At 45.0% G+C, this 24,665-nt stretch overlaps 1 protein-coding gene across 1 annotated transcript in view; it reads left to right on the forward strand.

Annotated features, from left to right (window-relative positions):
* The first annotated feature begins 16,621 nt into the window (after positions 1-16,621).
* NIBAN1 (niban apoptosis regulator 1) overlaps positions 16,622-24,665 on the forward strand; it is a 56,603-nt gene continuing 48,559 nt past the window's right edge. The window contains exon 1 of the mRNA XM_069023069.1: positions 16,622-16,703. Within this exon, the coding sequence (XP_068879170.1) occupies positions 16,649-16,703 (55 nt within the window). The 5' untranslated portion in view covers positions 16,622-16,648. The remainder of the gene's footprint in view (positions 16,704-24,665) is intronic.

A 24,665-nucleotide genomic window follows, 5' to 3' on the forward strand; every position in this document is an offset into this window, starting at 1 on the left:
TGTTCTGTAATGAAGCCTGACTTGTAGCTGATTAATACATATACTGATCTCTAATTAGGTGCCATTAACAGCCTGTACACAACAGCTGCCTGGGTGATATTTAAGATAATTATCTGGTGCCCTCTCGTGGAGCATGAGATAGATACAAGCAGACTTTTTTTTCTGCAAGAACAGATTTATTTTTCTTCCAGTAAACGGCCCAACCAAGAACCTTTGCTGAAATCATTGAAGGTTTATGCTTGCACTGAAAAGCACACAAAAGGTAAATAAGTATGAGGATGACTCGGTCTATTGTGTTGATCTTTAAGAGTAGTGACCAAAATTTTAAAAGCAGTGACCAAAAGCATATTTTTAAAGAGACAAGGATAAGGAGAAGGCAAAAAGAGAAGATGGCAGAAGGAGAAAAAAAAGAGGGAAAAAGTCCTGGAAAAAAATAATCAGGATACATTTTAGTAATTCTTGGCTTAAGCATCAGTTACAGGAACTACTCCTTCCCTCTTTTTATATCTTATTTTAAAAGATTTCCTGCAGCACAGACTTACCTTGTTTTGTAGCTGGTCAAAGTCTGCGATCCCCAACCTGACTGTTTTCCTGAGTGGAGAAGCTCAGTGGATGATTGTGCCACACTTTCCAGAGGCTGCTTAAATTGTGCAAGACTATCCCTGAGCTGTGTGTTTCAAACATAACTTAGGGAGGTTTGCTTTTAACTCATCTGTTTCTTCCATTACTTGAACTTCAGCAGTGACCTCAAGAAATGATGGAAAATAGGTGTTTGCCAGCTGGGTCCTCATTCCAAACCCACATGTGACTCACCAAAGCAGCTGTGCCCATTTCTTCATAACACAGCTCTGTTCTCTAAATGGTGGGAGTTCCCTAACTCTGCTGCTTCAGCCTGGACAGCCCTTGGGTTCTATAGATCTGAGCTCTGATTTATTTGGGAGTGCTGGAGCATATTGCACACACATTTCAGCCTAGCATATTAAGTAGGATTTTGCAGTTGGAATTTTTTTCCAAGATCACAGTCGCCAGCCTTATGAATTTGGGATCTGCAAATCTGGTAGGTGCTGGGGGCAGGCATTATATTAGGGTAGAGGTCTAAAAAACCACGTAATTTCTCTTTTTGGGTTCTATTTCTTCTTTGATTATTTTCAGGCCAAGGGATGGAAAAGTGAGATTGTGGCTCTGTGTTGTTATTTGCTTCTAAAGTCTGTGGTTCTGCGCTTTGGCAAATTGCTGCCTTCCAAACAGCAGCAAGAACACAATTTGAAGAAATACAGCCTACACCTATTCTCTGCAGCCTCACACATCTGCTTCAGATTTGCAGCAGGAGGAGAAATGGGATGTGTAATGCAGGTTTATGGACACAGCAGATGTCCATAGTCCGTACACCAATACACACACACACACACACACACACACACACACAATGCAGAAGACCTTTTGGGATTCACTGAAATGAGGCACAGGGCTAGTGAGAAGTACAGAACCACTTGTAATAATAGTTTCTACAGCACTTGTAAAGAACCTGGATTTGTGAAGTCCTGATTCTCCACAGGGTCTGTAATGAGGAGAGCTGTGTTGCTGAGTGTCTCTGTAGAGTAAGACAAGAAAAGCAGTCCAGCCCTTATTCCTGCACTGTTCTTTGTTCCTCAGAAGAAATCTGTCAGAATATGGATTTAGGAGTTAATGGCCTGGAAGCTAAATCCCAGAGAACTGAGTGTCTATGTTAAAAGTTGTTAAGAATTTACTGCTATCTTTAAAACAATCAGTGGAAAGACTAGAACCTATTTCAGGCAAAGAGGAAAAGATGGAACAAGCCAATCTTTCCAGACAATGATGAGTATGTACAATCATTTTAGATTTCTGGCAGGACCTCTCTCCCCACAATATTTGTCTTGTAAATTTAAAAATGGCAGCATTAATATATTCTGCTTCCATAACCCCCTGCATGGTAGCTGATTGGAAAGATCAATAATGTGCCTCAGGTTGTGAGTCATTAGGAGTTTATTTTTCAGTGTTGATTATTACAATGTATACGAGCAAGTGTGATCAAAGCAGATTATTTACAATACACAGCAGTGTGGTCTGTCGGGGTAGCACATTTCCAAAGCTGTGGAAAGTGGTTTCAGAGAGAGCTGACAGATTACTACAATGTTTATCATTGTTACAGCCTCAGTGGGAGTCTGGTTTAATCTAATTAACATAACAGTGGGAGCACAATGACAATAAAAATTAGAAGCACTGAAGAACTCTATTATGTGGCTGGTGTGACTGGGAATGACAGACATTGCAATGAATGCACAACAGGAGGATGCTCAAGGGTGACTACTGCTCAAAGAAGCCTTTTTTGGACTCATGACATTAAGCTGAGATTTTTTTCACACTGTCTGCTCTGAGCACCCACTTCAGGTGTTCTGCATTGCCTTCTCTGTTCTTACATGCCTCTGAACTGACTAAGCTGGCAAGATAGCTCTGGTCAGAGAATCCCAGGCTGGTTTGGGGTGGAAGGGACCTTAAAGTTAACCCAGTCCCACCCCCTGCCATGGGCAGGGACACCTTCCACTAGCCCAGCTTGCTCCAAGCCCCATCCAGCCTGGCCTTGGACACTTCCAGGGATCCAGGGGCAGCCACAGCTTCTCTGGGCACCCTGTGCCAGGGCCTCAGCACCCCCATTGTAAAACTTTCTTAAATTCAATCTAAATGTCTTAGGTTTCCAGGTGCCACAAAAATCAGGTTTTTTGGTGATAATTTAGCAACAATAGAAAACACTACCATGAAAAAACAAGTTAAAACAAGCCTACTTCAAACCTCAGAAGCAATTAAAATAGTACTGTTTGAAAGGCGTTCCAGGCATCTCTACCGATAAGGTAAGGGGCAGTGGGATGAAACCCATCAATAGATACCAAAGCTTTGACTACCATAAGAAAGCAGGCGTTTTTGGGAGCTTTGTTCCATACTTCTGTGTTCTTTAGAGAACTACCTGTTGTGTCCCAGGAACAGGTATGCTGAAGTAAATCTCACAGGAGGCAGTTTCAATTCATGAAACCTGGTGGGTTCCTTTTCCCACTGCTTTCAGTGGTTGATTTTGCAGAAGTCTGGTGGGTTGGCGTGCATGGGGAGGGGGGACCTAAATCCACAGCACAAGTGGAGGAACAACTTTCACAAACTTCCAGGCCTGGCATGTATCCTGGTCCTGAACACCTCCAGCAGGAACAGAATAAAAAAATCATCTGTATCTAAACAAGTCAGGGATTCAGAGTTGTTGGACAATGAAACTGTAGAGTACACACCCGATTCCACAAAGCAACCAAACCCAAATTTTTAATGTCCTTTCTTGTGAAATAAATGACAGTAGTGTAGTGTAGCCATTGATCAGAGAAGACTCAAACAGGCCACCCTGCAGAAGGATTTGTCAAAGGCATCTACAGACCATGAATAGCCACTATCTATGAAATTTTACAGAAAACAGGCATCTACTCCTCATTCCCAACCTACAATAAAAAGTCTTCTAAAACATATGCATCAAATACCATAAACGTTGCAGCAGAGCATTGGCCAAAAGTCAAAGCACTCTCTGGTGTTCTCTAGGACATAATTTCCCTTAGTTTCTGGCAGTTTTTTGATGATTAACTAGGAAAATATGATAAAGAGAAGTCTTGGAACACAGAGTGGGGATGAGAAAGCCGTGTGAACAACTTGACAGAGTGTAAAAAATACAAGGAGGAAGGAAGCAGGAGAGAAAGTGGTTTGGTAATCAGCCCATGAGAGGAGGATGTAGAAGTGTGATTCAGTGTTAGCCCCTCATTGTTTCCTCTTGTACAAATTCTTAAATTTCTCAGGGTTTGTGCCCCATTCTTTGCCTTTTGTAGGAGCTGGAACTTAGATTTTTTTCTCCAGATGAAAAGGTGGGTTATTCTCTGTCACAGTAGGGCAAGAGGACTCATACCTGGAGCAGATTTCCAGAGCTGCTGTTGGTGATTGTGATAATCTTGGCTGGATGAGCTGAGCTGCTGCTGTCAGGAGGCAAAGGCCACATCCCACCTCTCTGAACTCCCTACTGGCCAAAACACTCAGATTTGGAACTGAGACACCAAAACTCCTGCTTCTTCTTGTCTCTCCAGAGTGCAGGGACAGTCACTGACATAGTTATTGCTGCCTCATTACGGGGAGCAGCAAGAAGGCTGGAAAGGGCATGATGGGGCGTCGTGGTTTGACACTGGTCAAACACCAGGCACCCACGAAAGTCACTCACTCACTCACTCACTCACTCACTCACTCACTCACTCACTCACTCACCCTCCTCTGCCATAGTTGGGCAGAGGAGAGAAAAGAATAACGAAGGGTTAATGAGTTAAGGACCGGGAGAAAACACTCCAAGGGCAAAACAGGCTCAGCTCAGAGGTACAAAGTGAACTTACTACTAACAGAGTCAGAGGAGGATAATGAGAATTAAAACAAGCCCTTAAAAGACCTTTTTCCCCCAAGCCCTCCCTCCTTCCCAGCGACAGCGCAGGGGAAAGGGCCTGGGGGTTTGCTCAGTTTGCCACACGAGGTTTTCTTCCACTGCTCACGGAGAGGAGCCCTTCCCCTGCTGCACCGTGGGGTCCCTGCCACGGGAGACAGTTCTCCGTGACCTTCTCCAGCGTGGGTCCACTCTCACGAGCAGCGGTCCTGCCAAACCTGCTGCGGCGTGGGTCACTCTTCCACGGGGTGCACTCCTCCAAGGCCAGGCTGCTCCAGCCTGGGAGCAGGGCACCCTCTCTCCATCGGGTCTCCCACTGGAGCACAGCCTCCTCCAGGCATCCACCTGCTCTGGCATGGACACCTCCCCCATGGGCTGCGGATGTATGTCTGCATCCCCATGGATCCCCACGGGCTGTGGGTGGATCTCTGCATCCCCCGTGGATCCCCACGGGCTGTGGGTGGATCTGTGCATCCCCCGTGGATTCCCATCGGCTGCAGGGGCACAGCTGCTTCACCACGGTCTTCACCAAAGCCTGCAGAAGAATCCTGGCTCCGGTGCCTGGAGCACCTCCTGCCCTTCCTTCTCCACTGACTCCAGTGCCTCCGTGTTGTTCCCCTCAGGTGTTCTCACCTCCTCCTCTTCTCTGGCCAGGAAAAAACTGTCCGTGCACACTGTTCTGATTTTCTTCTTCAATCTGTTATCACAGAGGTGTTACCAGCCTCTGCAATTGGCCCAGCCTTGGCCAGCAGCTTGTCCATCTTCAGAGCCACCAGGGATTGGTTCTGTCGGACATGGGGAAAGTTTCCAGCAGCTTCTCACAGCAGCCACCTCTGTGGCCCCCCCGCTGCCAAAAACCAGGCCCTGCAAAACCAACACATGGGGCCATGGAGATGAGTAGAGTGGACCTCTCCTATGGAAAGGCTGGGAGAGCTGGGGATGTTCACCTGGAGGAGGCTCCAGGGAGACCTCAGAGTCCCTTCCAGTGCCTAAAGGGGCTCCAGGAGAGCTGGAGAGGGACTGTAGACAAAGGCCTGGAGGGACAGGACAAAGGGGATGCCTTTAAAGTGATGAAGGGCAGGGTTAAATGGAATATTGGGAAGAAATTTTTCCCTGTGAGGGTGGTGAGAAGCTGTGGCTGCCCCATCCTTGGATGTGTTCAAGGATTGGAACAACCTGACTCTAGTGGAAGGTGTCCCTGCCCCTGGCAGAGAGTGGAACGAGATGATCTTTAAGGTCCCCCCCCCAACCTAAACCAGACTGGGATTCTATGATTTTAAGTTGAGGATACTTGGAATGATTTTGCTTTGTAAAGAAAACGAAATGCCTGATAACTCTTCATTAGCAAGCTACGATTGCCTGGCAGCTTTCTGTAGTGTAGTGAGTGGCCACAATTTGGGTATCCGAAAAACAGGGAGGTGTGCGGGGTCAGAAGAGACTTTTGTATGGAAGGATTTTACCGGAGGAGGAGGAAGAGGAGGAGGGATTCTCTGTCACCAGAACAGCTACAGAGGTGAACGTGCAGGAGAGGGCGCCCGACAGCAAGGAGTGTGAAAACATCTCATTAAAACAGGGAGAGAACAGCTGTTTTAAGGTTTTGATTGAGGTTATATTTTGCATAACCTCAGAGACTTAGAGTGGCCAACTGAGCATCGATGGTTTTGGTAGCTAGTGCATTCAACATGAGTGAAAATCTGATTGCTGTCACTCATGTCAGCAACTCCAGCCTTCAATCAGCGAGGAGTATAATCTTTATCAGTCCTCTCTAATTAGATGTGTGAGAGCAAACTGGGTAGGAAGTGTACAGCTTCCCTTTATTTCTCTTGTGTCACACCACTACCTCAATCCCAGCCATGGATACCAGCCTCCACAGTGAACTAGTTCCTTGTTAAACTAGAAAATCCCCTTACAAAGCCTCCACATTGCTACAGTTAGTGTTGGCTGCCTGTGCTCCCAGAATGCGGAATGAGGTTACAACTTGGGCTGTGTTTATTTTCAGGGCTATAGCCATGCAAGGCTTTTGCAGACAGCAGAAACATTCAGGAGCCAGGACACTGCAGCACTGTCAAGATCTACTGACTCTTTTTCCATGGCAAATCCAGCATTTAGGGGAACTGCACTGGCAGCTACTTCTACCCATCCTGTCTTCAAACAGTGTTCTTCCTAAGCACCTTCCCACTTGGTGGGCTGCCCTTCACCTGCTGGTGCAGGTGCTCGCTTGAGGCCAAGCTGCCACTGGGCTCCCTTTAAACTGAAGATTCAAACTCCAATCCCATTTCCTTGCTGTGAGAGTTTACTGGCAAGAAGAGCCCTGTGCACCACCAGTGAGAAGGTTCGTAGCCCCTCTTGGTGTCTTTCCTGCACCGCTGCCTCACCCAGAGGTGCAGTTACAGCCCTGCCAAGTTGCTTCTCCTCACTCTCCTTTGCAGACACATCTAATACAGACACAGCTGTGGTTTGGGCAGCTCATTCTAGTGACAGCTGTCATCAGTGGTGACCACACTTGGGGCTGATGCTTCATGGGCTCCACCTGGAGCACTGCATCCAGCTCTGGGACCGCAGCACAAGGAAGATGTGGGCCTCTTGGAGCCAGAGGAAGCCATGGAGATGCTCCCAGGGCTGGAATCCCTCTGCTCTGGAGCCAGGCTGGGAGAGCTGCGGGTGTTCACCTGGAGAAGAGAAGGCTCCAGGGAGACCTCAGAGCCCCTTCCAGGGCCTAAAGAGGCTCCAAGAGAGCTGGAGAGGGACTTGGGACAAGGGCTTGGAGGGACAGGACACAGGGAATGACTTCCCATTGTCAGAGGTCAGGGATGGATGGGATATTGGGGGGAAATTCTCTCCATCCCTGGAAGGGTTCAAGGCCAGGTTGGATGGGGCTTGGAGCAACCTGGGCTAGTGGAAGGTGTCCCTGCCCATGGCAGGGGGTGAAACTGGATGGGCTTTAAGGTCCCTCCCTGCCCAAACCATCCCATGATTCTGTGATTCCACATGAACTTTGGTTTATTGTTCCTTCTTTTCAGAGGATTTTTGCTTTGCACAAGGCAAAACTCTGGAAAGGCTCAAGCTACCACTAAGCCCCCCACAAGCTTTTTTGTGGTGTATTGTTCTTGTCCATGGACTAACAATGCAGCCAGTGCCTTCGGATGGGGGCCAGCAGCCAAGTGGAGACCAGCGATAAAGGCAAGGAAGGAGGAGCAAGGGAGAGTTTGACCTCACAACTTTTGTTTAAATTGCTGGTTCTTTTTAGTATTTCCTCTTGTTATTCTTTAGGTATTTGGGGAAAGAGAAGGGAACCAAAGCCAGACCATTATGTATGCTTAGTCCATAATCTAAACATTTTTATAATCTCTTTTTTTCCTTTATTTTATTGGTTGTTTAAGTAGCTACAGAAATATACCAGAGAAATGGAGACTAAAATTTTGCAAGATTTTCATTCTGGGCAGTGTGCCAAGTAAAAGGTAATTGTTGGCAGGACTCCAAGGTTTGGTTTGCATACTGCTTTCAGTCCACAGCAGGGATCCTTACAGCTCAATTATTCTATACAGACAAAATGCTCAAAAAGCTTCATTTTAAAATGGGCTGAGTTGGCTGTTAGAGAACATTAACACCCCCGATTTCAGCCTCCTGCCCATTTCTGTGGTCCTGGGCTCACTGGTCTTTGACAGAGTACTGCAAGATCCCTCAGTTCTATGCAGCAGTGGATAGAATTATCCATCCAGAAATACGTGGCAAAAACCAGCCTTAAGGTAGTTCAACTGCTAAACATCCAGCTTGCCATCAGAAATAAGGCCACTGCTGCTTCTTCTGTTGGTTATTTAGACAGGCAAGAGCTAATTTGTGCATCTGAACACATCAAGGGAAAACCCATTAAGGCTAATACAAACAACTTGCCCCAAGGAGAAATTCTGTCTGGGTTTAAGTGGAAGAAAATCACTGTGAGAACAATTAAACATTGCACTAGGTTGCCAGGGAAGTGGTAAAATTTCCCTCACTGGAAATATTCAAGGTTCGGCTTGACAGAGCTCTGGACAGCCTAATTCAAGGGTCCTGCTTCCAGCAGAAGTTTGGAGCAGATGGGCTCCAGAAGTCCCTTCCAAACCGGATTTTTCTGTGATCTATGATAATACTTTTAATCATCATGTTTCAAAGCTGGGATAATAGAAGAATGTTGTTATTTTCTCTCATGTCAGGAAAATGAGGATTCCAGTGCCTACGGAAATACTAATTTTATTATGAAATAGAAAAGGAAGGAAAAGCAATAGTTGCATTTCACTTACAAACATTAGTGCAACTGACTGTGGTCAAAACCAATCTGGTAAAGTTGAACTGCATAGGTAACCAGGAGTATATGGGTTTCTTCTAAAGATCATCAAAAATAGTAATAAAATAATCTCTCTTGATCTGCAGAGGGCTGTTTTAATGCAGTAAATATGCTAGTGTGTTGAATACTGCACAGCAAAACAGCTGGGCCTGCGATGGTGGATGTGTCTGAAAGCAAGCAAGTTTTTAAATAAGTATTATGCTTTCCTGTAACAGCCAAATAAACACTGGCATTTAGATGGCTTTGAAAAAACCCCCAGAATTACTAGTGATTTCACAGAGTTTATCAATTCTAAGTAGATCACTACTACATAATGAAGACCACTGCTGTTTCTTCTGTTGGTTATTTAGAGAGGCAAGAGAGAACCCCAAGGCAGGTACTGTGCTAAAAAAGCAGATTAATTGTTACCCACGTTAGCAACTAGAGAAGCAACACAGTGAGTGTAAGAAAATCAGTAATACACCAGTTAATTACATCTGCACTCCTAAAGGATACTGAAAAACCTTGTGTCCAGGTTTTATCACCCAAATAAGTCATGGTAATAATTAATTGGAAAGATTTTTGCTGGCTGCTCCACCATGAGGATGTGCTGGTGCTGCTGAGGAGGTGATGTCCTCCTTCTGTCCAGGTACACTTTGGGTGAGTGCAGATGGGCTGGAGAGGAGCAGGAGGCTGACAGGATCCCAGGGGTCAGGGGTGCCTTACCCACTGACGGGATTAGTGTGGGATTTCTGTGAGGCTGCTCACTGAGTGGCTTTCCCAGCCCAGGAGCCAGGCTTTGGTGGATGGACTTGTGCTCTCAGCATCTACACTCAGTGAATAGAAAAACTTGTAAACACGTTGTGATCCATCTACTGTAAGTTCAAAGCCTCGGAGGGATAAGGTTTTTATAAAATTATCTGGAAGGAAAATGAAGCAGACAAGACAATCACTTCAGAGAGGGAAAAATTCATCAAAAATCCCAACTATTCAATTTTCCTTTGTGTGTCTCCTTTTGAACTCCTGCAGTCCCTTCACTGTGAAGGATGGTTTAGCAAATCCCACTTCATTTGCTACATATGTCTTCCTGGACAGGCTCCCGAGGAGAAGCTTGTCCATGGAAAATGGAGACTTGGAACAGGAAAGCTGTGTTTAAACCCCATGCTTGGTCCTAACGAATACACTTGGAATAAAAAGCAACCAAAACCATCTGTGGCCAGAAGAAGCAAATCCAGATGTCATGGGGATTTAGCCCTCTCCTTCATTAATCATGTCTGCAGGATCGTTCAGCTTCTGCAGCCTACGCCTGCTGGACTTTTGAGGGGTCATTAATAATACAGGAACAGCAGCTCACTTGGGAAGAAAGTTTCGGTCACATCTTCAATAATCAAATGGAAGTAGAATTTCTTACTCGTCTAAGCAGAGTCGCTATGATTTCCTTAGTTAAGATGGGAAAATGACAGGTTTAATTTCTGGATTTGGTGTCTTGCCTCACAAAACTCTGTTCAGACACAGTGAGACGCCTCAGCCTTCCCCTCTTACCAGGCTGCCTCCTACAAATCCCACCCTATCAACTTATTTCTACCACTTAGGAAGGTTTTGGTCTTCCCAGGCAGATGTGGCTGCCCATTTGAAGCAGTAAAGAACTCACTGGATCACCAACGGATCGATTTTTGTTCTGGATTTTCGTTCTGGATTTTCTGCTGAGATCAGCAGATTGGGCCATGCCTTCTCGTTTGCTGTTCTGTAGCCGTGGGAGCACTGGGCAGTGGGAAGGGCACTCAGCTGTGGTTTATTCACTGGTTTCTGTGCACCACCTCTATTTTCACGTGAGGGAACAAACCCGTGAGTCTTGTTTGACAATGAAGGAACTTCAGCAATGAATTTGTGAGGGCCTGTGCATTAGCTGTTTTGACATGAATGTCCTAACTAATTAAAATACAGCCTCTAATGGCAGCTGAGCAGGAATGATCACCTCATTTGTCATTTAACAGATTTCATAACTAGTTACTAAGCAGAGAAGGAAATGGTGTTTGAATTTACCAAATATGTTTTGTGTATTTAGAAAACAGGAAAGTTCAACACATGTATTTTATTTTAATTTATATCTACACAAAACCATGTAATTTCTTGGCCACTGGGGCAGGCAAATGGAGTGTGCAACAGCTGGAGGTGATTCCCAGCTCTAGGATTCCTTACTTTATAGGAACTAAAACCCAGAACCATGTCTTTAAGACTGAGTTTTGCACCCCTCTTCAGAGTATTTATTCCTGTCCCAGATGCCCTCAGTCCCATGGCATGTCCTCACAATCCATTTCACTCCCTTACCGATTCCCAGTGGTGCTGGGTTTGCTGCGCCTCCTTACTTTCCTGTTCTTCTAGATCCAGCATTGCCCCTCCAGCCTTCCAGAAGGAGACTCCAACTTCAAAGAGCCACAAGGCTCACATCAAAAGAACAAGCTTAAACAGTGTTCCCATCAGGCTCCTGACATGGCAGTGACAGGGCCAGCAGCACTCCCACAGGAAAACCGGGGAGGGGAGGAGACAAGGCCAGGGGAACTTTTCACCACAGGGCTTGAAGAGAAATTACTTCACATTAAGGTAAGGCAGAGTCTCTTGTTCTTTTGGGGTTACTGATTTCAGAGGATTTTTTCACTTAAGTACTCCAGGTGCGCGGTGCTTTCCCTTCTCCACAGCTGCTGCCTGGTGCTGTACTTGGGGGAATCTGTTTATTTGCAGTAAATCAATGTTAGAATCTGTTTTAAAAAGCAGTCTTGACATGCAAGTTGGTAATGTGTCCTAAGTACTAACAGGTTGTGTATTTGGTTGCAAAGAGTATCCCTTGCTCAGAATAGATTTGCAAGTGTTTGGTTGTACTCCATGAGAACTGGGAACCCAAGAGCCACTGAAGGGCCCTTGTGGATAGAAACAAAAAGAACAGAGCTCTCTCGAGTGAGTACCATGAATACTGTGCTGGCCCCTCAGTTTTTGAGAAGAAATTCTAGGGAAGCAGCATTCTTTTGTTGTGCATACCTGGTGTCTTAAAAGGCCCAGCTGCTCAAATCCTCCCACTCCAGAATCTCAGGTGTCAGAAGAGGGAAAAGCTTCTCATCCTCATTACTGGGAAGCTTTAATCACCCCACCCCACTCTTGGACACCGAAGAAAAGAGCGTTTTTTAACCCCAAGTTTTCTACCTTTCCACTCAAAAGTATTTATTTTTTGAGGCCCAAGATGTGTGTTGTTTGGATGTTGAGGATGGAAATTCTCAATTTGTAGCAATGCTGATGTCTAGCTGAGCCCTGCTATGGGCTAGGGCTATGCTTGTGTATATGTATTTACTAAATGCAAGTAGAGAAGTACTGAACTCTGCCATGTCACCAAGAATGCATTATCAGAACATTCTATTGCAGGAGTTTCAAAACCCTCTCAGATTATGTATCACATTAATTCTGTGGGCAAAAGTGATATTTCTAAACAATTTGCAACCACGCAGGGTAGAATGCTGAACATCATCTATAATTTGGTTTTTTATGAGCACTGGTTTTCAATGAGTATTCCAATGAATGTTGTTGACATGTTGAATGTGAGCAACATAATAAAACATAATTGGGAAGAAAATAAGGAGTGAGAGAGGCAACCAGCAAAGCCTCATTCTGCATTGAATTGTGCACTCAGCAGTCTGATATATTTTGATCCACATAACCTCTGAAAGGTAGAACTAGAGATAAAATGATATATTTTGCCACCATCTGCTATTGAAATATTCCTTTCCCTTGCTTTTTCTACTTCCTGAGTTATTCAGACTGCCATCCACACTTTTCAGTTACAAAAATAAGGGGTTTTATCTGATTTCTTCATTTGAATAATGACCATAAACAACATTTTTACCTCTTTCCTGGAACATTCAGTTCATATATGAAGTGGCACTTCATATACTGTCTCCACACCATGTTTTTTCATTTTATCTTGGTATAAGAAAGATACTTTTCATAGCAAGAACAGCCATCCATTGGCACAACCTCCTCAGGGATGTGGCAGAGTCTCCCTTGCTGAAGTTCTCAAGGTGCAATGGCACAGGGTGTTAGATAATCTCCACAGACTCCCTTTCCCAGGAGAGGCTGGATCTTTTTGAGGTCCCTTCCAACTTGGGCTGTTCCATGATTTTGGGATTAGGAACCTGTCAAAATCCACTCTTCTGTTGTGGGTTTTCAGTGCTCCATCCTGGTTGGTCCCAGGGTAGTAGCTAAAGCATAACCAACTCTTAACTTTTTTTTTAAGGCTATTTTATCAAAATGTTATTTTTGGTTCTCCAGCCAGAACAGCTGTGATTCTCTTAGAGTATCTTCTGCAGCTAGATTTTAAGACCTCCTAACCTTTTGAAAATAACTCATAAGAATAACATTTTTGTTTTACTTACATGGAAAGGATTCAGAATATACTTCAACCAGCAGTCTGTCCTGAGAGAAGGGCTGGTTTTATTTTATCACACATCTCTTGGGACTACTGTCTGCAACCTGATTTTGACTTTCAGACAATAATGATTAAGAGTTTCCTCTAGCAATAGGTAATTATTATTTATTCATTACAGTTTCATGACATTTGCATCTTGCTATGTCAACAGCACCTTGTTATCCTGCCTACAAAGTCAGTGGTCTTAAAATGACTCCTTCCCTTGGAGAAATCCTATATATTAGTTTTGGATAATGAATCATCTCTCCCAATGGAATTCACACACCTTTCACTTTAATGCTTCTGTTTGATAACAAACCATGTCGCTGAGGCAACCAGGAGGGCTGTGGGGGAGCACACACAGGGTGAACCTGCACTCCCTCTGGAGCAAAGGGCACAGCCAAGTGCTCTTGTGCAGTGTGTTTAAGAAGCTGTTTCCTTGGCACGTCCCCTTTACAACCACACAAGGAGAAGCAGCCAGCAAGGTGGCCAAGATTTTATCAGTCCCTCTGATGATACCTCTGCAGTTTGTCGGCTCTGTGGTTGTGTTAAGGACTGTGTGTTTGATTAACAGCCACTGGAAGTTCATTCCATGGTGTGCCCATGATGCTGGGAATGGATCTTGTCATGTCTGGGGCACATCAGGGTTCCACCAGAGCGGGAGATCAAATAGATGAGATTGTGGAGACAGCCTCCTTCTCCCTCCCTGCCTCCCTCCCTCCCTTCCTTCCCTCCTTCCCTCCCAAAGCAGAATAGGAGCAGTGACAGAGCACTGCACTTTTTGGGTACCAGAGCTCCCAGTACTTCCACTGGCCACCTCATGAGTCCAGAGCATGAAGAAGCCTGGACTGTGGTGATGTAAGAAACCAGCTCTCTCTCCATGTCACTCTTACACGATTGAAGTCACGGAGGCAGCAGAGGTAGATCTTCATCCTTTTGTTTGGAAAGAAGGGCTTCTCCTGATCCTCTTCACTCAGGAATTCACTTTCATTTTGCCCTTTAGGATATAATACAACCTTTAGGATGTAGTACAAAACAGGTGTTTAGAGAAGGAATTTTGGGGTGTGTAAAGATAAACACAACCCTCAAAGATCATGATTTATAGGAGAAAAAGTGGGAAAATACTTGTTTTGGCTCTGGTGGTATTTTTGTTTTGATTGTATTACTTTATCATCGATACCTGCAACACAGGTGTCACATCAACTTAAACTTTAATATGGCAAATTCCTTATCTTAAAGAGGGTGGGTTTGGTTTTAAGCAGTACAGAAGGAGGATCATTTATCTCTGTTCCTGATTTGGCTCACATTTCTTATGATGTCTTTTTAAGATGCTAAAGACACAAGCTTTGCCATCAAAACACAGCATTTCCCTATCTTAAAAAGGAAATCACAGTCTTTAATTAGCAAGTGTTTCTGAAATGCCTGGGGATCTTCGGGATCAGGCAGTACCAAAGTATAGAATGTTATAACTAAATAAACTCCTCAGTTCTCATTTTGTTTTTACCCTAGCTGTACTTAGGTAGGGAGGTTTCCCATTCAGTGCACATTCTGACATCTGTTCTGGGGTATGAAGCTTCTGGGATTTGGCATATTTTCATCTGCTAAATGATGGGACAGAACTGCAATCCACTTCATGGCCCATGAATTCCCCATGGTTTATCTCTCCAGACTCCTGGAGCTGACTTGCCCATTACAAGTGACTGTACGTTATGCAAAGCTCCTCAGCTACATTTGATAACAGATACGCTATGCTGAGCAGAGCCCGAATTCTCCTCTGAGTTAACGACTTCAAAACACACACGAGTAACCAGTATTTCCTCACTGGTGTCTGCTCACACAGCTCACAGAGGTGCAGTGAGCAAACCAGAGCAGCCACCTCACGGAGAGCTCTCAGGCAGAGCCTGACAACCAAATATATCCAAAACAGAGCCTGGTTCACATTTGACCTCTAGAAGTGCTGCTGATTTAATGTTTAGGTCAACTGAAGTCTCTATAGACTTGTGAGACGCTGGCTCAGTGATGCTCTGGGCAAGCCTGATCTCCTCGAGGTAGTGAAGCAATTGCTCCACCACATTCGGATACAACCAGTGTGTGTCCAGAGAACATGAATTTTGGAAGGAAAGAGGTTGTTTAGCACAATACTGAACTTAATGTCACACATCATCTGCAATATTTCAAATCTGATCAAGTTCAGTGTTGGTTTAAAAAGATTCAACCCCAGAATGTTTCATCATTCTGTGATCAGCTGAGTGGCATAGCATTAAACCTACCAACCCCACAGCCCACATCAGCAAAACTGAACTATGTGAAAGCAATTTCACAGTGAGTGGCAGATGTGTATACAAGCTGAATGAAAAGTATTTAAGGGTAAAATGCGTAACTTCCAGTCACTGTGAACCTCCAGTGTGTCAGCAAAATCCATATTCATTGCAACTCATCAGCTCCATACAAAACATATGAGGCACAATAAGGGATGGCACCCTGCCCATGGCCAGTCAGCTGGATTAATGTTATAAAAACAGCAAAAAAGAAGGAAATACCTTAGAAAGTCACATCTGGGTATGATGTGAAATTATTATTCAGGTGTAGGAGAATTCAGGTATCTGTTCCATACTGCCTTACATTGCTAATGCTAAGGATCTGCAGATTGGTGCTCTGGCCTGTTTTAGGAAGTTGGTTCAATCACTGGACAATATTTACTGAAGGGATGTGTATTTTAGTGCTTGCTCGTGTAGGTTTATTTTTCATCCTGGAATCAAACATGCAATAGCAATATGCCATATTCCTGGGAAGAGTGGGACAATATGGCCCTGAAGACTGAGCCGTAAATCACAGAAGGATGGAATGGGTTGGGTTGGAATGGACCTTGCCATGGGCAGGGACGCCTTCCACTAGCCCAAGTTGCTCCAAGCCCCGTCCAGCCTGGCCTTGGACACTTCCAGGGATGAGGCAACCACAGCTCCTATGGTCATCCTGTGCCAGGGCCTTTAATCACAGAATCATAGAATCATCAAGGTTGGAAAAGACCTCTAAAATCATCGAGTTCAAACGTCACCCCAGCACTGCTACTGTCACTCCTAAGCCACTGCACACATCACCCAGCGCCAGACCCAGCTGCCTTCTGGACACCTCCAGGAGAAGTATTTTGGTCCTGTTTAACTGTGCTTTTACTTTGGCACGGTCTTTAACTCTGGAGGCTGTAACCGTGTCTCCAAGGGGATGTGGATTTTGCGCTGACGAGTGACAGTGAGGCAGAGCAGAGTGGGGGCACAGAGAGCACCGGGCACAGCCGTGCCGGGGGCCGGAGCCGCCGCGGGGCGCGGGGCAGCCGCGGGTCCCTCCCGGGCGGGGCGGGGCAGGGCCAGGGCCGGGGGCGGTGCCTGCGGAGGAAGCGGCGGAGCGGCTCGGGCTCGGCGGGACCGCAGCTCACGGAGCCATGGGTGCCTCTGCCTCCGCGCCGCTGGACGACGGCAAGTGCGCCTACATCCGAGGTACGGGGCTAGGGGACCGGCGCAGCGCTGCGCTCCGGGAGCCCCGGGATTCGGGAAAGCCGCCGGCAGCGCTCCGGGTGGGTACCCGGGGCTCGGGAAAGCCGCCGGCAGCGCTCCGGGTGGGTACCCGGGACTCGGGAAAGCCGCCGGCAGCGCTCCGGGAGCCCCGCGGGTTGCCAGCCGGCGGGACAGCGCGGGTTGGGCTGACTCTCAGCGTCCGATGTAGTTTGGAGCACTTTCTTAAGGGTGATGCTTTAGAAGTTCCCGCTGAGGGAGTGATAAGTAGACGGTGAAACTTGAGAGAGCGTGGAGCGCTGCGGCTGAGTCTGTCTGTGTGACAGATCCCGGTTCTCCAGACCCGGCAGCTTCCGAGGCACCGGGCTTTGCCAGTGTGAATCCAACCGGCACCATATGGGCTGATGCTTTGCCAAGCCCCTTGGAAGCAGTGGCAGCACTGCTAGGTGCGTACTGAGGTAAACCAGTCTGACTGTGTAAGGACAGCTCTTTATCCCATCGAAATGTTAGGAGAGAGAGAGAAACAACAACAAAAAAGGCTTTAAGTTATGTATATTGCTATTAAACTATGAAGGAAAAGAGTGTAATTCTGGCATTTAGGGAGTCTTTTTGTTACTTGAGCAATTCTGTACGAAACACAGCTTACTCTTAGCTGTGCTGCTTATCGCTCAGGCAGCAGGTAAAGTATTTGCAAAGCAAATTTTAAGGCTGGAGATTAATAAGTGGGATAAAAGTTTGCATGAGAAAAGGAAGCCCAGTTCTAGCACCTGATGTATGATGCATGTGGAGCCTGCGAGAGCCCTCTCTGTTGTGGGCTGGGAGATCAAACTCTGTGCTCAGGATTCCGGCCGGAGGGGGACTCCTGGGTGGTGCCCACAGCCCAGCTGGTCCTTGGATTTCTTTGCTTTGGGATTTTTTTTGTGGTGCAGAGGGAGTGCAAACACTTAGCCGTTCCTCTATTAGGACTCTTGAAATCACAGTGGGTCTTTCAAGAGATTCCTGTGTTGGGAAGGATGGCCAGTTATTAAATGGCTGTTACCCAAAAAGCAGTCAGCAGAGCTACTGACCTCACACGCTGAGATTTTTTGACAGTGTCCTATCAGTATTGTCCTTTTTTCCTACCCCACTGAGGGTGGTTTCAAGTCCCATCAGAGACATGAAGGTGCAGTCCCCATGGATTTCTATTTTTCTTAACATTCATCCCCATGCTGCAGCCAAAGTTGCATTTCCACAGTTCAGCATTTCAAGTTTCTGGTCCCTGAGTTGTGAGCACCTGAAAAGGTTGATGTCTATTTACTGAAAAAAAGAAAAAAAAAAAAGAAAAAAAAAAAAGAAAAAAAAAACAGAAAATATTAGGAAATTCAGGAACCTTATATGGGGAAATCATGCAGGTCTTTGCCTTGGACATCATCTGGAAGTATAAATGGGAGCTAATGCCGAAAGGTTGGGAAATCCCTGTGTGTGAAGTAGGGCTGGATGTGTGTGTCTGAGACTTGCCTGCAGCTCACAGAGAGGGTGCCTTGGTCATGCTGAGAGCTCTGCAGCACTCCAGACACAGCTCTTGTTTGCCCATCACATCTTTGCACAGGCAAGAGCCAGAGGGAAATCACTGTGGAAGAAGGAATTAAAATCCTGTGCTCATCCCCTGGCTCACGTCTGCTGTTCGTGCTGTGAGGATCCCCCACTCTAAGCTCCTGCTTGGAAAAATAATTAATGAGGCACTTCATACGGAGGCTGCCTGTGAATTAGCACTTCCGAGGAGGAAAAAGAATTGTGAAGAGCATCTTAAATGGAAACAGTGTGATCCAGCCAACTCACCAAACCTAGTGCTGATGTTAGGCTGGAGACTGTGAGATTCAAGCCTTGCCTCTCTGTCTTACACACCTGGGTGTGATCTATTTGCAGAGGAACTCTGTGATGAGCCCCCCTCATTCCAAGAGGGACCATGTGGAATCACTGAGTCTGTAGCTTGAATAAGCAGTACATTTTTTAGTTGGCTTTGTGAAGCTTAGTTGAGTTTTTCTGGTGGGATGGCAGCTTTTGGGGTTCTTTTCCTCCACAGGTGATGCAGGGGTGTCCTCAGTAAGAAGGAAAGGGAAAGGCTTGCTTTTTGTCAGCAGGATTGTCAGTCTGTAGTGCTGGAATGGGACAGCACTGGTTAGGGAGGGAGATGGGGAGACAGCAAGCCCAAGGAGCCAGCATCACTGTCCAAACTTTGTTCATTTTGGGATGCTCACTCATATTGGTCCAAATACCAGTAGCCTCAAGACAGGAAATCTCGAGTATTACTTCAGGTGAGAGCTTGGTGTAGTTCATAGTTGTTTTCATGATGGTGTAATTTAATTTCTTGTTGCCGTAATGATAATTTAATTTGTCTGAAATTAAATGGGTGGTAAAGCCTTGTAGTTCACTTAGACAACATTTAAGCTAAAGCACAATGTAATGAATGGAAATGAGGGGCTGAGCATTAAAGGCGGTGGATGTCCTGTGCAGGGCAGGAGTTGGACTTGATGATTCTTGTGGGTCTGTTCCAACTCTGGATATTCCACAATTCCATGTTACAGCTTCTACATCAACACAGGTACAGTTCTACAGGTTTTCTGACTTCCAAAAGTCTGTCTACTCATGTTGTTTGTGGGATGAGAGAACCAAACGAGGACAAAAATTACATGAGATGTAAAATTATGTTGAAAATATGCAAACCTAGTCAAACAGGTGCCTCTATAACCTCTCAAGAACCTGCCCTCAGCACAGGCTCCCCTGGATAGAGCCTGGGAGCTGCTTTGCTGTGTGCGGTTCCCTGTGGGTGAATTGGGGTGAGCCTTGTCAGACCAGCTGGAGAAATGAATCCCAGAGCAAACCAGGAAGGCATCCCACGTGGCGTCTCAGTTACTGAATGCCAAGCCTGGGATTTCCACCTAAAACTGCTTCCAGCTCCCATGCTCTTAGGGAGGATGTGGTAGGACTGAACCAGCCAACTTGCAAAGCTGTGTGTGGTTGTACACAGGGCAATACTTGGGCAATATCATGACCTGAAAGTCAGCAAATGTAATTATTGACCTGGTAATGTGCATCCCCTGCAGCAAACAATGCCTAAGAAGAGAATAGATGATGCCAATGTGAGATTTCCAGGTGGTCTTCCCAGGGAAATCGAGGTTGTGTTTGAAACTGCAAGGGCAGGGATCTTCATTGTGAAGTTTGAATCAACTGCCTAAACACTTATTTGGGGGTGAAAATGCTTTGCAAAACAATTTCTACACTCAGAAAATCTCTGTATGTATTTATATCTCATGAAGTTACATTTTGCAAGCCATCGCAACATCTTTTGTCTTTGTCAAGTAGAAATTAATGAAAATTGGTTGTTGTTGGGGGATGAAATTGTGAACAACACGTCAAGACTTGATATTCCTTACTCCTACCTGAAGGAGATGAATGTCATAGTGAAATAATGGAAAAATGAGTCAGCAGGGACTCCTGTGAGCAGTGGGGACAGTTTGTGTCTCTGGAAGAAGGTGTGGGGAGGATATTTAGGGGGAAGTGGGAGAAAGCCTGGCCACAGGCACTGCAGCATTGCTAGTCTGGAAACCATAGCAGTTTCAAAGGTGTCTTCTGTGCTGTGCAGCACAAGCCTGTTTTTCTAACCAGACCTATGGAAAAATAAATTTTTCCACCTATTTAAGATCCATAAGATATTTTAAATACACACACATTGTAAGGAGTAAAATGATTTAAAGCCCTCTGAAATGAAAAGAAAATTTTATAGTAATTCCTCTAGGTTTTGGACTGGGGCCTTGAAAAAGACAACTTGTGGCAGAGATAATCCTGCTTTGTGGGGTTTTGGTGGGACTACATGGGGATTATTCAGGATGTGAGTGAAACGGATTTTAAAACATGGCAGTAATAATTAGGAGACTGGGAGTTGGTCATGTGAAAAGAGTTTATTAAAAAAATTTGTGCTCTCAGTTTGATGAGGCATGGGCTAAACTTATGATGGGAGTTGGTTGTTGGGTGAATTGTCTAATGATGCTTAAGGAGTGCTACACCCAAGAGGGAGCGGTCCAGGGCGGTGGTGGGGACTTACGGGCTGGGAGTGCAGTCGTGAAATTCAGGAATCAGCTGAAAGTGCCTGCTAAAGCAACTTAGTGTATGTCCTGTGAGATTGTGCTGGAGGTGTCATCATTGCTGATGGCAAAGTGTTGCTTAGTGTCTCTACTAGCAGACAGGAAACAATCAAGGATGAGGATCTCACAGTGGGCAAAGATGGAAATGTCCTTAAAGTCTCGATGATTTTCCACTTCTGCAATCTCAGCAGCAGAAGCAGTAGGGGACCAAGCTCTTCTCTTGTCTTGCGTTGGGATTAATTTTTTTTTAATTTGCAGAAGTGGAAAAATTTCAAGCAGCCAACACCAGTAATTTCAACAGGTGCGTCTCCAAAACAGTTCAGCATATGAAAAATTGAACTTCTCTGAAGGTTGTTTTTTCTTAAAGGTGCTTGGTGTGCTTGACCATATCCTGGCTACCCATTTCTGTAAACAGACATCTGTCCAGAGGATGAGTCTTTGTAGTTATTTGCTTTGGATTTGTTTGTTTAAATGCAGTTTCTTCCTTCCCTTCTTTTCCATCTCTTTCCTCCCCCAGGCAGGTGGGACAGCCCAGCTCAGGGCACAGCGGCACTGCTGTCACCCTGCGGCACCCAGGATGCACCCTGTGGATTTCCTCATTGTTTAGGAAGTTTTTCCAGGCAGACCTTCTGCACGTTGTTCTTTTGAGGTGACAGTGAAAGCTGTTACTTAATGTCTGTAAGAAACTTCTTTCTAGCCATTTGTTTTACTTAGGAATTTCACTGTGGTGTTAATTAAGTCAGGATTTTGCACAACATCACACGCTGTCGGTGTGTTCCTGCAAGATGCAGCATACTTGAAAAAGCAGAGAGACTCCTATTCTGTCCCATTTTAGAGGCTGAAGAGGAGCCTTGTTTACCCTTTACTTGAAAGACAAGATAGGAAATGGGTCATTAGCTTTCCAGGAAACCAGCTGAATAAATTCCAGCAGTGATATGGAGATGAGTCCTACTGACTCGGAGGGACAGAACCCAAGCCCCAAGTGCCTGATACACCTCTGGAGTGAAAGTCTCAGCCAGTGTACACAGAGCTGGGAGCAGGAGAGCTGGAGGATGGAAGAATTACTTGGAATTAATTGTGGAAAAGCTGGCCTTTTTTTGGACAGGGACTCAGACTGGATGTTGGATTTTCTGCTTTAAACTGTCACTTATCCTTCTGGTTTTAATTTGGTGTGTGACTGCAAGTACAGCAGGGTTCTCTACAAGTCTGGCTGCACTCCCTGCCTTTGCTCCCAGCCTGTTCCAGGCTGGGTTGTGCTGTGTTCCAGAAGTTCTCTCTTCCATTTTCTGCAGGTGAGCATGGCTGTGGCATCGTACAGAGCAGGAGTGTCCCATCCCTGGAAGTGTCCAAGGCCAGGTTGGACAGGGTGTGGAGCAACTTCCTGGCCTAGTGGAAGGTGTCCCTGCTACTGGCAGGGGGTGGAATGAGGTGGGCACACTCAAATTCTGTGAGTGTGGGGTCTCTCTGGACTTAACTGCATCTAGTTTGTAGTTCTTAGAGGCTGCTGTTCCTTTTCACCTGGTGAGGTTTATGGTAAAAGCTGATTGGATTTACCTGCAACTCCCAAAATCTAAGGAAGAGGCAGAATAATGTTTTCATTCACAAGAATGTATTAAATTCAGAATTCACGGTAGTGCCATCTAGTCCAATCCAAATACGGATAAATACCCAAGGAAGGAAGAAGTGAAGTGCACAGGAAATTCAGATTTCAATAGGCATTCTATTATATGCAACTTGCAAAGTTTCCAAGTTCTTGAAGATTGTAAGAAGTGAGATTTTTCAAGGAAAATCCTTTTGGCTTTACTTGTTTTCTGAGAAGTTTTAGTGCTCAGAGAGATTGTTGCTTTTGGAGCCAGTGGCAGATTTTCATCCCATAGTTTTGATAAATGGTGCCTGCCTGTGCTGGAAAGGAGAGGCAGCTTCTCTTTGGGTTTTATGGCCTTTAATTAAAGGGGCCAAGCTCTGTTTCTTACGTTTCAACTGAATGCAAGCAAAAGGCATCCAGGGATGTGATTGATGGGAAAGGTATTTGCCACCCATGTGAACAGAATTTACTGTTCTTGGTGACTTTCAGATTCAGCTTTGGGAGACTAAAGCAGGATATACCTTCTCTGTTCAATTTCCATTGCTCAAATAGTCCATTATTAACTTCTCTCAAAAGCTCCATGAGCAATTTTGGAAGTTTCTAGTCATGTTATCTTGCAACAGGCATGGTCAAGATTTCCCTAATCAAAGCAGGAGGTGAAATTTTTCAGTTTTCATTCATTAGTTTGTCAGTAGAAGGATTGTCTGTGATCACACCCCATTTACCTTCTGTAAATGGCTTGAGATTTTCCTAAACCCAGAAATCCCAGTTCCCCATTTTGTGTCCCAGAGCTGTGATGGGCTCCATGCCTGTTCAGCAGGATCATCTCAAGCCTCTACACCACAGCAACATACATACAAGAACTACCCTTAAAGATGATGTGCTGCGTCACTGGGCCTGAAAAACGAAAGGTGGCTTTTTTCTGGTCTTTTTTTGGGTAATGTGAGGGAAGGGAAACCACAGCGTTGTAGGGGAAGACACGTGGCATTTTTCATGCTTTTCTTGTCACTTGTAGAAGAAACTACATACAATGTTGAATCAGGCACAGGGATCAATGGAAAGAATATCTCAATAGAAGAAGTGAGAAACGGGCTCATCCTTGCCCCAGTATCTGTAATTGAGAGACACACTGTAAGTGTGCTGTGCCTTTGTACTTAATGTTTCCCCAAAATCTTGAAGATTGGAAGTTCTTAAATTAGTGCAGCTTGGCCACAAATTGTAAGACAGTCTTTGCATCTGATAGACATTTTATTGGTATCAAAGGGAGAAAAGCCAGCTCTGAGATAATGAAAGCAGCTTTGTTGCTGGTGCCTTTGGGCAGTGGCAGCTGCAGAGCCAGTGTCTAGGTGGGGAAGAATGATATTCATAAGGAATATGCTTTTAAAGTACAGCTTTTTCCTTTGCATGGAATAACCATGCTGTTCTCTTCATACTTAGAGAACAATTAAAAGTGGTTTCAAGTTTTTGAACATACTTGCAAGCATTTTACTTGCTTTTGCAGTTAAAGGACTGATGAAACGAGGCCAACTCTTACATCAAAGCAAGATTAAAGCTTGTGCAAATAGCTCAAACTTCTGTGAAGAAAGGATTCACCTGCCTGGGTCTCCTAAAATCTTTATCCTGTGTCTTTCTAGTAGTCTTACGTATATTAAAAAAAGTTTGCTGCTGAGTCTACACTGAAGCTTATCTTGGTATGTATAAACTAAGATTTTAGTGACTTCATTTCTCTAGGTATTTAATTAAGTGTTAAATCTTGAATTTCATAAGCCTTTCATTTTCATGCTTCTGTGATATTTGTTCATAGGTCCGACCAAGTAGTTGCTCTTACACTTTGGGTAGTACAGAAGCTTTACGCCAAAATATTTAGGTCATTGTAGTACTACCAAAGTTGTTACTTAGTTATTGCATCTTTTTTTATTGCATGTTTTTTAAAGCTAGGGAGTTGTCTTAGCTACAGTGCAGGAAGCAGAAAACAAAAGTGAGGCTGACTCTTGGGCTCTTCTGAATACATGAGTAGGAGGTTAAAAGCAGTATAGTTTTCAAAAGTATGTAGATAATTTTTGAATGGTTGATACTCTTTTAGGAAACTAAGTGAGATCAGGAGTAGTTATTTTCTAAGTAAATTTTCTAAGCTGAAACTAGTGATTCAAATGACCTTTTGGGTGCTGTTTGTGATGAGATGGGTCCTAAGCCTGTAGTTGTGCCATGCCCCGCACCCCATGGCTGCCGAGGAGCGGGCAG

This window comes from Aphelocoma coerulescens, chromosome 8, assembly GCF_041296385.1.
Source record: "Aphelocoma coerulescens isolate FSJ_1873_10779 chromosome 8, UR_Acoe_1.0, whole genome shotgun sequence".
NCBI lineage: Eukaryota > Metazoa > Chordata > Aves > Passeriformes > Corvidae > Aphelocoma > Aphelocoma coerulescens.